This window comes from Anopheles darlingi, chromosome 3, assembly GCF_943734745.1.
Source record: "Anopheles darlingi chromosome 3, idAnoDarlMG_H_01, whole genome shotgun sequence".
Lineage (NCBI taxonomy): Eukaryota > Metazoa > Arthropoda > Insecta > Diptera > Culicidae > Anopheles > Anopheles darlingi.
The window spans coordinates 69,033,468-69,045,967 of NC_064875.1; the positions used below are offsets into that span (position 1 = coordinate 69,033,468).

Genomic DNA, 12,500 nt, shown 5'->3' on the forward strand with positions numbered 1-12,500 from the left:
GAACCACGGGTTGAATCTTGAGAAGGAGAAGTCGTTTGTTTTGAAAATATTCTCGTGAAGCACATAAAACGATAACTGGTTTCGTGGCCTCTAATACAAATTAGCAAAACGTTAAACTAGTTTCAGATTGTTTTACTTTTTTTCATTGCAAACTTCATTAGAGCACTCCACAATGGCATCATCTACCGCGAGCGCGAGTATGATACTGTATCTCGGACGGAAATGCAGAATCGCGTGCCACACGCGTACTCTCGCCAGTGTTCGCGTTCGGTTTTGTCCCAGATTTTCCTCTTTCCTTTTCTGCCCCTTGAATTGCCGCGTTCGTTTTGGGGTCCGGTAAACGCGGGCGCACCCGCAGGTTCCCAGGTTCCAATATTAAGGTGGTATGCGGCAGCTACTAATTTGATTCACAAATTTTGGAAACCCTTCAGTGTGGACGGACCAGTCTGCCGCATTGCCGGTATGTGAGAATGGGTTTCCAGTTCCCCTTTTTGTTTTCTCCGTTTCCAATTCCCCAAAGGGAGGGATGCCGTGCCGGTTTTGAGGTTATGGCTATTGTGTGTCTCTGTATAGTGCGCGACAAGTGCGTACGGAATTCGTAGGAATTTGCTTACCCTACCGGCGACCGGCTCGGTCGAGAAGACGTTCGGATGTGCAGATATGAGATATCGATTGAATTCGATGCGCTACACTAGCTCTGTCCCACGGTTTACCGATGCTCCCACCGTTTCCTACCACAAATGGTGTGGTCACATGTTCGAAATGGCATAATGAACATGTCAGTTCCAATTGGCAATATCGGATTGTTTCATTAGATCCTTCTCTTGGCTGCTCGTGGGCGGAATTGGTTCTGATCACTTACTTTGCGTCTTGAAGTGTTTGAATTAACATTTTTTCCCAGTACTTTTGTCTTATACAAGTTCTGTCATACCGTATCTTACTGTATACAATACAGAGTTGTAGCTCGGTCTAGAGCGTCCATTGCGCCGTGTTACCTCTTGACAGGGCGGCTGACCGGAACATGATCTCGCTGTGCGCCTCTCCCCTCCCCCGTTAGACATCCCACCCAGTCTACAACGGCCATGAACGTCACTCACAAGCTCACCCTCATCGTCGTGAGCATCATCATCATCATCATCATCATCACCAGCGAGGAGAAGGTAGTAATGGCAGCCGGCAGTAGTTCGTTAGGGTCGCTCTTTCGCGTATAAACGCTCTCATTGTTCTAATATTGATCTAAATTCCTCTCGCTGGTGGGGAGGGGGAGGCGGTTTGCTGGCGGTTTCACGAGCTCCCTACAGCCACCCAGCCAGGCCAAGGCAAACATCCCATGGTACCGGGGAGGTAGAACCGGTGGTGCTGATGATCTGATCCGAACTGCGCCCTATCTGGTTGTCCGCTATAATCGCTACATTAAATGTAATCAGCATCCCCGGGGCCGCGGTTGCTTAACGCAAACACACCGCACACAGCGCGCCCAGGGAAACGAGAAACGAGGGGTAGATCGAGGCCGCTTGGAAAACAATCGCTCCGTTGCATCGTACCCGTGGTACGCACCGATGTTCTGGGTCAGTCCCATCGCCGCCTGGTTTTGGTGTGTGCCCCCCCTCCCCCCTCCCCGTCCCCGTGCGCTTCGCCAATTATGTCGCATTGCGTACCGGCTTCGGGCGCAGATTGGATCGTAAAGATTAAGCCATATCGAAGCACGTGCTCTAAAGATGCTCCGGTCGATCGGAGTTGTGTAACCGAGAGTCTGCGAATCTCGACAAAACCGACGCAAGCGTGCCCAGCTCAAGTTTCCTCTTGAGCACATGCACGCCAAACCAAGTAATCCGATGCAACACGTCGTCGTCGTCGTCGTCGTCAACGTCACCAGTCCTGGCTCATCAAACGGAAGCAGCTGGTTAGAGGGTGGTATTCGGCCCGGGGAGTATCTGAAAGCGAATCGGAACTTGCAGCACTACAAACAATCTTCTTAATACTTAATAGCAGAACCGAGAATTTGTGAGGCAATAAAATATTGAAAGTAGAAGTTAAGGACAAAAACATTGCTAATAAAAACAACAAAGAACATACTAATGCTGCTGCGATGGTGGGACGTACTGTCGCTCTCTCCCCTTTTTCGCTATGCGATATCCCCTATCCCAGGGTCATTACTTCCGTTTGTCGCTTCGCTTTGGTCATGTTTTGCATTTAGCTGGGAGACACAAACACTCCCTCACGACCACACGAACGCACGGACGCACGCACGCACGCAATGGGGAGTGTGGTATCCGGTATCTGGTGGTGGCCCCTTCACCTACCGAAGGGGCGGACAGATGTGAGGCCTGCCGTTCTGGAGAATGGCTAAATTGCTGTTACCAGCGAGCAAACAGCGCACGCTGTATTTGTGCGTGTGTCTCGCGTGCTGTTTGTACGTTGTTGTATGCTGCTCCTCGTCTTCCAGTTGTTTTTTTTTTATATGAATAAGCGCTCTGGCCTCCGAATAACCGCCATCGTCGCGGGTGGTGAAGTAGAAGGGGTGCAGCCAACCGCCGGGTGCAAGCTTCGAGCATGCGCCCACCGGTCGCGCTCACCGAGCACGGTGGCCGGAAAATTTGTGTCTCTTCTCTGCCTAGTAGAAGAGAGTATCCGTCGATGTGGAAGAGAATTAGAGCAAAAACCTGAGAGAGGGAGAGAGCAGTAAATGCAGAGAGCACATTGGGGGATGCTATCACTTACAAAATTAGTATCTTCGTTGGCTATTGGAGATGATTACTTGATGCTGCCTGCCTCTACTGAGAGATATTAGCAAGAGACATCAGCATCTCTTGTGAGAAGATGGTAAACGCACTGGGTAACGAAGGAAAAATTAGAATCTCGACTATGTTTTAGATTTTAAATAAATATTTACGAAATAGATTTCCCCCATATTTTGCTGGGGAAAAGGACCATTTCCTCATTTCCTTATTTCATTTCCCATTTCCTTTACTGTAACCAATGTTCTCGAGTCGGAACATATGGATTGAGAAAGGAGGACGGCTGCTCCATAATTTTACTTAACCTCAGCCAGCCTAACCAAAGAGAGAGACGAATTGGTTTATAAATGAAAGCAAAGCAATCCGTGATCCTCATTGTGACAGATCCATTTTCTATCGCCAATGACAACGCAAAGGTGACATTGACGACTTCAGCAAGCGACAATCGTCGTCAACCCGGAAAATGCAATCCACAAACGGCCGGTGGAAAACCGTGGAAAATTCCATTAAATTAAATCACTCTCCTGTGCCCTTCCGTATCCTTTTACGCTCAGCAGCAAAAGAGCGCGAGAGTGAGAGCTTCGGTGCCGTTGGGAGCCTCTCCAGTGCTCCTCGGTGCCGATGGGGCGATGGGGTTTACATTTTCCCTCCCGCCCCTCCGGAATGCCGAGCGTGAGAGTGGTTCAAGTCCAGAGCGTGCACGGGCCAGAGAGCGTGATCTCCTCGAAACGCCAAATGTTCATCGTCATCGCCCTGCTGCTGGCTGCTGCTACTGCTGCTGGTGCTGTATCGTCATCGTCGCGAATCACCATCCTCCAGTGGTTGATGAGCGCAGCAGCGAACGGTATCGAACCGCGTGTTTCTCCCCAGAAGTGACCCACAGCACAGCAGAATCCGTGTGTGTGTGTGTCTGTGTGTGCGCGTGTGGTTGTGTCCGCGTGTGTGTGCATGGTAGCTAGGTTCTGGATGTGGTGAGCTTTCCTTTGGCCCAAAAAGTCATCCGCGCGGTTTCCACCAGGAATAGGGCAGCTCCATCGAAGGATTTTCCGCGTTGTGTCGACGATTGTGGCCGAGCAAGTAGTGTCTCTGCACTGAGGTGTCTGTGTTTGTGTACGTGTGTGTGTGTGTGTGTATGTGTAAGAGGTTGTACGTGTGCGCGTGCGTGCGTCTGCTGCATGACCATCGTGTACGGTAGCCTTGGATTTTGGGCTTGTCCGACTACCTTTTTCGCACAAAACATATCCCGGGGCCACGGAGTTTTCCATCCCGAAAATTTAACGTGAAAAATCGAAAGGGTGAAAAGGTGTGTCCTGTTGACTGATTAGGCGATTGTGTAGTGGTTGACCGTTTGTATGTTTGTATGTGTGCACACGGATCCCGTGTGTATGTGTGCGCTGTACAGGTTTGTGATAAAGGAAAATTCAAACATCTAGCGCAACGCCTAGTGAAACGGTCCCACGCCAGAGTGGGTGTGTGTGTGCGCGTTTGTACGTGTGTGCGTTAGGGTGGTGGTGAAAATTTTGCACAAATCAATCACGACCAGCAGCCGATCACACGGCAGTGAGGAAAAACTCGCTCTTCGTTATTCATTTTTCCTCTTGTGAAGCGCGTTTTCATTACACCGTGCCCGTACGTCTGAGAGTTTCCCCACGAGAGTTTTTTTCTTCTTCTTTTACATCTGCACACAAATCGCGGAAAACTTCTGTTTCAACAATGTATGGAAGGTGAAATAGGATGGTAGAAAAGAGAGAGAGAGAGAGGGGAGAAGGGGCATCGTGCATCGAAAATAAGCCAGCAGAACCGAACCCGACCACCGTGCGTAAGGCGTGGGCAACACCTTGTTTTACCTTTTTTCATTCTCTCGCTCTCTCTCGCTCTCTCGCTCTCTCTTTCTCTGTTTCTCTCTCTCTCTTTCTCCCTTTCTCTCTCTCTCTCTCTGTTTCTCTCTCATGCTCCTCATCACTTCACGCCCGTGTCACAAGGCGTGTGTGCTACTTTGCGACCGTGTACACGCCCGTATTGACGAACGAATTGTGAGCGACCACTTCTGCTCTACACGAGTGAATTGTGGAAAAATGATTTTCCGCGGAATTTTCCAGCACCCCTTGAGTAGCCGGTCGGATGTATGTGTGTGTATGTGTGTGATCTCGATTTGCCACAACTGTTCAACTAGTTACGAGGATACTGATAGGGATATTTGTTCAATGGAGAATGATGATGGTGGAAAACATACTAACATCTCAGTTGCAGTTAATCTTTATCTCAGTATACGCTGACCAGCGGAGCTGCTAATTGTGATGGACAAACCATAAAAATAAGCCATCTTGGATTCCGAGGAAAACATAAAAAGTGTGTTTTTCTAAAGATTTCCCTTCTATCGTGCGATAGTGTACGACAGACGGCGTTGCTGCTGCATTGGTGTGCGTTAATCGTCAGTACAGGCGCTGGAAACACTGCTACGGATCCGCGCCGCGTGATTCATCCCTTCTCGTATTAGGGTAGTGTGCGTTGTGAGCGAGATTTTCGCTGGAAGCAATGAAAACTTCCCCAGGTTTCGAGATGAATTTATGGCCGACGCCACACGGCACTGGAGGATGACCATAAAAGTGGGGGAAGCAATTGGCAGAGAATGTTTTTTCCAGCTTTCCCAAGAAACCGAAGGCACGCAACAACATCCCAGTATCCTGCGAGTTTCCTGTCTGTGCGTGATGAAGGATGTTCGCATGTTTGCTTTTGCTGCAAATGTTGGTTACTACCTAGCGTGCGTGTTCGAAGAGATGTGTCTCTGGTGGTTCGGTGTGCGTGTCGATCTAGTGTGCACCTTGATGTTATGTTGTTTCCATTGTGTGTGCTCCACGCCCCACAAAACGTGATCAATTCGTGATGAAAGTTTCGCACACACACACACACATATCCTCTAGGACGGACGGTAGGAATGTGGTTGGGAGGTGCATCTCCTGGTGTACGGTACCATCTCATCATCAACCACTACACGTTTACCGGTGAAGCTGTGTACCTCGCAACGTTGGGGCACCGTTCTATTGATTTTCATCTCTATCTCGCTCTGCTTGATTCACCATGGCACACCGTTGCAAACTCGCACATTCTCTCTCTCTCTCTGTCTCTCCCCTTTATTTGCTGAATCTCACGATTCAATGCTCGCATCCGGATCCGGTAGCGTTGTCTCGGTGGTGGTGGTAGTGGTTGCTCTAACCCTCACATCACGCAATTGAGTTACCTCCTCGCATTCTGCTGTTGCTGTCGCTCCTGTGAGAGATAATGAAGAGACACACAGTATATGGGACTGCTGCTGGAAACTCCTCAGCATCCCTTTCCGGTTTGAGGTATTCTTATGTGCCGAGGAATTCGCTAGAAAATGAGCTACTCGCTTCATGTCAGCGCCATGTTTAAGAAAGTTGAAAAATTTCTAGAAAAAGGATTGAAAGGACTGTTGACAGTCTAAGACCAAGGACAGTCGCTCACGCTACAAGATAAATTATCCCCAGCTGCTGCTATACGTGTCAATCACGATGCGATTGCGATTTTAATACTGTCCCAGTTCGGTCATCTGTTGCTACTGTTCTGGCGACCGTTGCTCCGGCTATCAGGTAGCACCACTTTGTTGGTCGATGGCCAAACAGAGCAGCAGAGTGCAGCATCGAAGCAGGAAACACCCCGTTTCCACTGTTGCTCCACCTCAAACTGGTGGTTGTACTGTTGCCAGCAAATTAATTTCATTTATCCATCCATTCTGCGCACCGACACCGGCGATGAGCAGGATGTAGAATTTGTGGTGTGCTTGCTGCAGCGGGTTCGATGCTGTTCACGGGTTCCGGTTTGCCCTTGATTGCAATTCAATTGGTTGAGACACAGACAGCAGACCTCTCTGCGTCTGCACACTCTGGTCGGTTTGGTCTCGTTTTGGTGGTGCGCGATTTTTTGTTTTTGGCGAATGAGTTGTTGCTTCGCAATGGCACGAACGAACAAACAGCTCACAAAAAACTAGCAAAAAGTTATGTCTTTCAAGTGTCTGGAGTTCCGCGTTCCTGGCAAAACGGCAACGGACACAACCGAAGGGATGAAAATAGAATTTTCACAATGCAACGGGCAAAGCTCGGGGCGATAAATGGGCTGCACAAAGGCTTGCTGATACTTGTTGGCCGGCAGCAGCAGACACTAGTTTCCGCTCACAACTTTGCACTTCCGGTCAGCGCCCGGGTAGTGCATTTATCTTCCGCACAGCGTTGGTGACGTTCGTTCGAAACGAGCATAAAAAGAGAAAAACAGCACTTTCCGGCTGTACGATACGGTGCGATCGATTACATGCTTCTCCACCGTTCTCGATGACGACTCCATGCCGCCATGCGTCCCCATTCCGCTCGGCATCCGTTTGCGTTGAGTTATTTTTGTACCAAAATGTACGATAAAGGACTTCTTGCGGGTCTTGTGGGGTCTTTGCTGTCTGGTAAATGAAACAGAACGCTCGCTCGCTCAGACTCTGAATCGTGCTGTTCGAAATGCTCCGAAACCTACGCAAAAACTTCTTGCGAAGGACACCGGGGCGGGATTAAATATGCAGGAATGGTAAAAGCTGTCCAAAAGCGACGATAAAATATGCAACAGCTCTGCGCTGGAAAGAGGTTCAGCTTCTGCTGTGAAAAGTTAGCAGAAACACGTTGACTTTTTAATGAAGAACGCGAAGATAAATCCTGTGTAGGCAATCCTGCGGAAAGCGAATAAAATCCATTCAACGTCACCATCGAAGGCGGCGAAGGCGCCATCGCGGTTTGGTCTTTGACTTCTGTTCAAACAGCAGTCGTTGAAAGCGCACTCGAAAGCGTTCGTAGATAAGAAAACTAGTTAACGCCGTTCAACGGCAATCAACGACAGTCGCCCATAAACCGTTATCACAAGTGTTGCAGTCGCTTGTGGTCGTTGTGGTGGTGGTGGTGATGATGGTGCTACCGCTAGTTCCAATTGTGTCAAGACAACCGGAGATGGAGAAGCCAAACCACAAAGCGAGCAAAGCAAAGGGCGGAACGAGAACGAGTGGGAACCTTTTTGGAAACGAAACGACAATTCACAGAGCAGAGAATAGCCTGTGTAAGCATGTAGTGGTGCTGGAGGCTGGATCAAAGGACCCTCACGGGGCGAGAGAAAGGTTCGGCGAGAGCGATGCTGTGCTGTTGGGCCTTCTGGCAATGGTGCTATGTGTTCGTTAGAGTCATAAGTTTCGGCTTCGCTAACGACAAAGTTAACTTTCACTTCTATGCGCCCAGCGAACTGGCGGCAATCGTTTGCTGGAGAAGCCGCACCGTTTCTGTTCAATTTCACGTACCAATCGTTCTCTCTCCCTCTGGTTTCTCTCTCTCTCTTTTTTTTGGGTTGGCAAAATGGCTGAGACTCTCAGTTTTGCTCACTAGCAAAAGGCTCCGAATGAGAGCCTTCACCTTCCAGCCACCTTCCGGTTGATCTTTACTGTTACTGGCCATATAATGGTGTTACTGCCAGCATTCGTTACTTTTCGGGGGCTTTGCTCACTCAACTCCCTGACTCTACAGCCTCCCCGACCCTCTTACGCTGCTGCTATCGGTGGAGGGATGGTACTCAAGGTCAAACATGATGAAGGAAGAAAGAAACTTTGGAGAAAATGGGCTCACGCTCGTAAAGCGATAGCACAATAAGCAAGCTGCATGCATCTTCGGCTTCTCGTAAATGTAATGATAAAGAGATCTTACTTCGCCATTGTGTTTCTGTGTGCGCGTTGTTTGAAAAGAAATATAAGCAGCGATGCTGAGCAACCTCGGAAAGGTCCATTTTCAAGGGATGCTCTCGATGACCGGGAGCTGTACCGCCATTACATTTTATTACTTTCGTCTGCACCAATGTGCGCGGACGATGGTTTGGAGTTAGAATGAAGAAACAAGACAAGCAGAGGGATGCGTCTTTCCATTTTTCCCTCGACCTTTTTTTTACCAGCGGCCAGGCGTCTCCATCGGGAGTTGGTGCGAGTAACCGTGGATGTTTTGAATAATTTACGGCAAATGCCGTCGACGGTACGGTGGATTCCGGTGCAAAATTGACGCCACGTTGTTGGAATTTTTAATCATTTCATCCATCCAGGCGAAGGGAAAATTGGCTCGGATCGGACCAGAAATAGACGAGCAGCCCCTTCCTAGGGTATTGTGCATTGTCATGAGGTTTGTGAGTGCACAAAAGGATTACTAGAAAGACGCATTTGACCCACAAACGCGGTACTAGCGACGCACTATTAATATCCGTGTCGACGTCGACGTCCACTGATCGATACACAAGGACACACTCGAGTGTAGGTCGTCTCGAGCGTCGTTGGTTCTAGTTCCTGTTTTGACGAACACCTTCTGCCAGTTGGTTGCCTAATTTTCTGCAAAATTTCCTCGCTTTGGTGCATTAGTTGGTCCAGTTGGAATCATTGCCCATTGTACATGAAGCACCGGAGAACAAGGGAAACTAAATGAGGTCCTCGATAGCATTTAGGAAAGCACCGGTAGCACCCGTTTTGCAACACGCGAGCCATTTTTCATTCATAGTTAACGGTGTCAGGCTGCCCCCACCTCTCACGCTAAGCAACCAACCGAAGAACGGTGAACGAGAAGGATGGTTGCAAATTGCCAAAGATAGCACACACGCGCCATGGCCACGGGTGGTTAGTGTGTAGAGGCCACTCTTCGCTGGAAAACCTTGCTGGAAAATTGCAACAGATCATGCGCAGTAGCGCAGGCGGGGCAAACCTGGTGCTCGCCACCCGCAACACAACCTTCACAGCCCTTGTGGCAGTCAACTGACAGCTCTCGCAGCGCAGGAGTGCAAAGGTGCGGGACCTTCGGGGCTGTTGTTTCTGCTCCTTGGTTTCGCCTTCGTTAACCCGTTCTCCTCCCATCGGGACTCCATCTTGCTAGCTGTTGACGTTGAGTCGTGCTGAGTTGAGTTGAGCTGTGCGAGAGTGGCAAGTGCTCCCAAAAGGAGCTCGTATCGTGGGTAGCAAGGGCAGTCTTTTTTTTGTGGGTCATGTTCCGTCGAGACTCTTTGTTGCGACACGCAAAACAGTGTTTAGATTGTTGTCGGGCCTCCCCTCTTTGTGGCGAAAATCACTAAATTGGAATCAGTGTCACTCTGTGGTGGTGGTGGTGGTGATGGTGATGGTGGTGAGGGTGCTGGAGTGCAGACTGGTGGTCGTCGCATGAAACATTGAAAGCACTCTCGTCCGGCATTCAAACGAACGTGGGGGTCTTGCTATCGCACTTGTATAGCTCGTTAAAGTACGATCGATGGGTCCTGGCTGGCTGGCTGCTGGTTGGTGTTATGACTTTTTAGTGGTAATTAGGTTTCTGGTAATTTTATGCCCCCCTACCCCCTTTTTCTGCAAAAAAAAAACCCGTCGCTTTACGATCTTTGATGGAGCACAAACGTCGTTCAGCAAACCACACAACCCCTCCCTGGCCGGACTGTTGCAACGGACCACTCCATCATCATTCGCCGCCGCCAATCGATATGCGGTCGCACTTGAGATAAAAGCATATCCTTCATTTTTCCAAACCGAACCGTACTGCCGGTGCTGTCGAGGAAGATGTAATAAATCATTCATTAATGGTGATCCCCCGGTAGCAGTAGTAGGGGACTGATGCTCTCGGGTAAAGCCAACCCGGGCTTGGATTACGGTGGAACGTTAAAAGCGAATACTACCACTTTTGGGGGGAAACTCCATTAAGAGACGTATGAGTCATATGGGCTTTGGGGCCCGTGGTGGCGCTGTACATAAGATGATCATGAAACTTCCGAAAGTGTGCTACTTCTGGCTTGTGGCGTGGTGTTTGTAGTGCGTCTTTCACATCTTCGTCGAGTGTTTGTGTTTCTGTTGCAGAGGAAAGTGTATGTGTATGTGTGTGTGTGTATTTGGGATGGTCCTGGATTCTCGTGCTAGCTGGATAAACAACACACACGTAGACACACGTAGATCGGATCTTTCTATTAACCCCACACGATTTCAGCCTATAGATGATAGATCTTTATGTCTAATCCCTGTGATCTTTTGATTCTGGTCCTGATAGTAAGTTGTAGTACATAAAGTAACAGCGCACAACAGCCCGGTGGAGGTGGAACGCAAGCGCAAGTGTAGTGTGCATTCGAAGAACCAAGAACCGAGCCCGAGGGCGCCAGTGATAACGAGCACGTGAGGTGGTCGAGTGGTCGAGAGGTGTCGAAGCATTGTCGAAGTGTGTACTGCCGTTCATCGTTGCATTTGCCACGTTGTGTCCGCACAGTTGCTGTTGCTGCTGCTGCTGCTGCACCTTTCATTTCCACCCCGAAGCTGTGATTTCGGCCAAACCGTTTGGCCGAACCGAGAAAATCCTTCAAAACGTTCTGCACGGAAGCGATACGCATTATGGGGTGCGCACAGTCGGCTGAGGAGCGAGCGGCTGCCGCTAGGAGCCGCCTGATCGAGCGCAATCTCAAGGAGGACGGCATCCAGGCGGCCAAGGACATCAAACTGCTACTGCTCGGTAAGCACCCGCGGTCCCGGGTTGAGGAAAAGGAGGTTACAGGGGTGCTGGGTGGAGGTGCTACGTTGTCCTTGAAACTATCCTTGCTGCTGTTGCTGCTGCTGCTGCTGCTGCTGCTGCTGCTGCTGCGGTGGAGAGCATCTGCAACATCCGTGCGCGCAACATTGTGCGCTGTTGATGATGTTTGGGCACGCCAGCCGAACCAGGAATTCGGTTCCGTCGATCCGCCAACCCCTATGCTGCGTGCGGCGTGCGTACGCGTGTGTCAGAATGCATAAACATGCGGGTGCAGCGCGAAGTAGAAGTAGCTACTAGAGAGATTCTAAATATAGCCTGGCCTACCTACCTCTCTCGGCGACTACTGGAGCACTGGTGCCGGATGCTGTGCGCTGGAGGCCCTCCTGGGTTCCCCGCTTGTTGTTAGCTTCGATTAATGTAAACACTTCGATCCGATGTTCGAAGTCAACCAAGCGATCCGGCTCCGGTGCTTCACAACGCCCTCGTTGATGAGAGAGAGAGAGAGAGAGAGAGAGAGAGAGAGAGAGAGAGAGAGAGAGAGAGAGAGAGAGAGAGAGAGAGGTGTGTGTGTGTGTGCGTGTAGTAGTAGTAGAAGATGGTCTTCACCTCGCACGGATTTCCATCTCCAACAGACCGAGATGGACCGCGCCCCTTGAAATAATGAGCGGAACACACAGGAACGATTCGAGACCTCACCCCACACGGGGTTCAGCTTCTCCTTTCTGAATGGAGAACCCGATTGTGTTCAGGTTCAGGAGGACTTTACACTGAGATTGGAGGAATCGTTTGTTTAAATATTTACTCCATATCTGCCCTGGTCTCTGGCTTGGCGCACGAATCCGGGTGACGAATGGGGCACCCACAATGCCCAGACCGGCGTGTGCACCATATGCTTCAGTTTTCCACCCCTGGCCACCACGGGCGGGAGGCGGGAAAATTGAACCATTGATTCGGAATGACGTCAATCGTGAACGAACACGACCAAGGGAACAGGTTTGTCCGGCTCTTGTAACGGGGAAGGTATAGGGCGGTGAGGCGGATGGTTATTTATTGTTGATTTAAAATTTGCAATCCTCAGTATCAACAGAAAGGAGGAGCTAGCCCTCCAGTGAACAGAACATTCGGCATCTCGGTTACAAGAAGCCAGAAGCCACGAAGCGGTCCCAAAGTGCCCCCTAGTCACGGTGCTCTGCCACTTGGCGTT

General features: G+C 49.9%; 1 protein-coding gene across 8 annotated transcripts in view; it reads left to right on the top strand.

Annotated features, from left to right (window-relative positions):
• LOC125955227 (G protein alpha o subunit) overlaps positions 1 to 12,500 on the top strand; it is a 43,811-nt gene that overhangs the window by 3,924 nt on the left and 27,387 nt on the right. The window contains exons 1-2 of one of the 8 annotated variants that reach the window (XM_049686230.1): positions 3,443 to 3,582; positions 10,826 to 11,278. The exons of 3 other annotated variants lie outside the window; for them this stretch is intronic. In XM_049686230.1, the coding sequence (XP_049542187.1) occupies positions 11,161 to 11,278 (118 nt within the window). In that variant the 5' untranslated portion in view covers positions 3,443 to 3,582; positions 10,826 to 11,160. Of the gene's footprint in view, positions 1 to 3,442; positions 3,710 to 3,817; positions 3,925 to 10,825; positions 11,279 to 12,500 lie in introns of those variants that run through there. 4 more of the 8 variants (XM_049686228.1, XM_049686233.1, XM_049686232.1 and 1 more) reach the window with 4 other exon arrangements.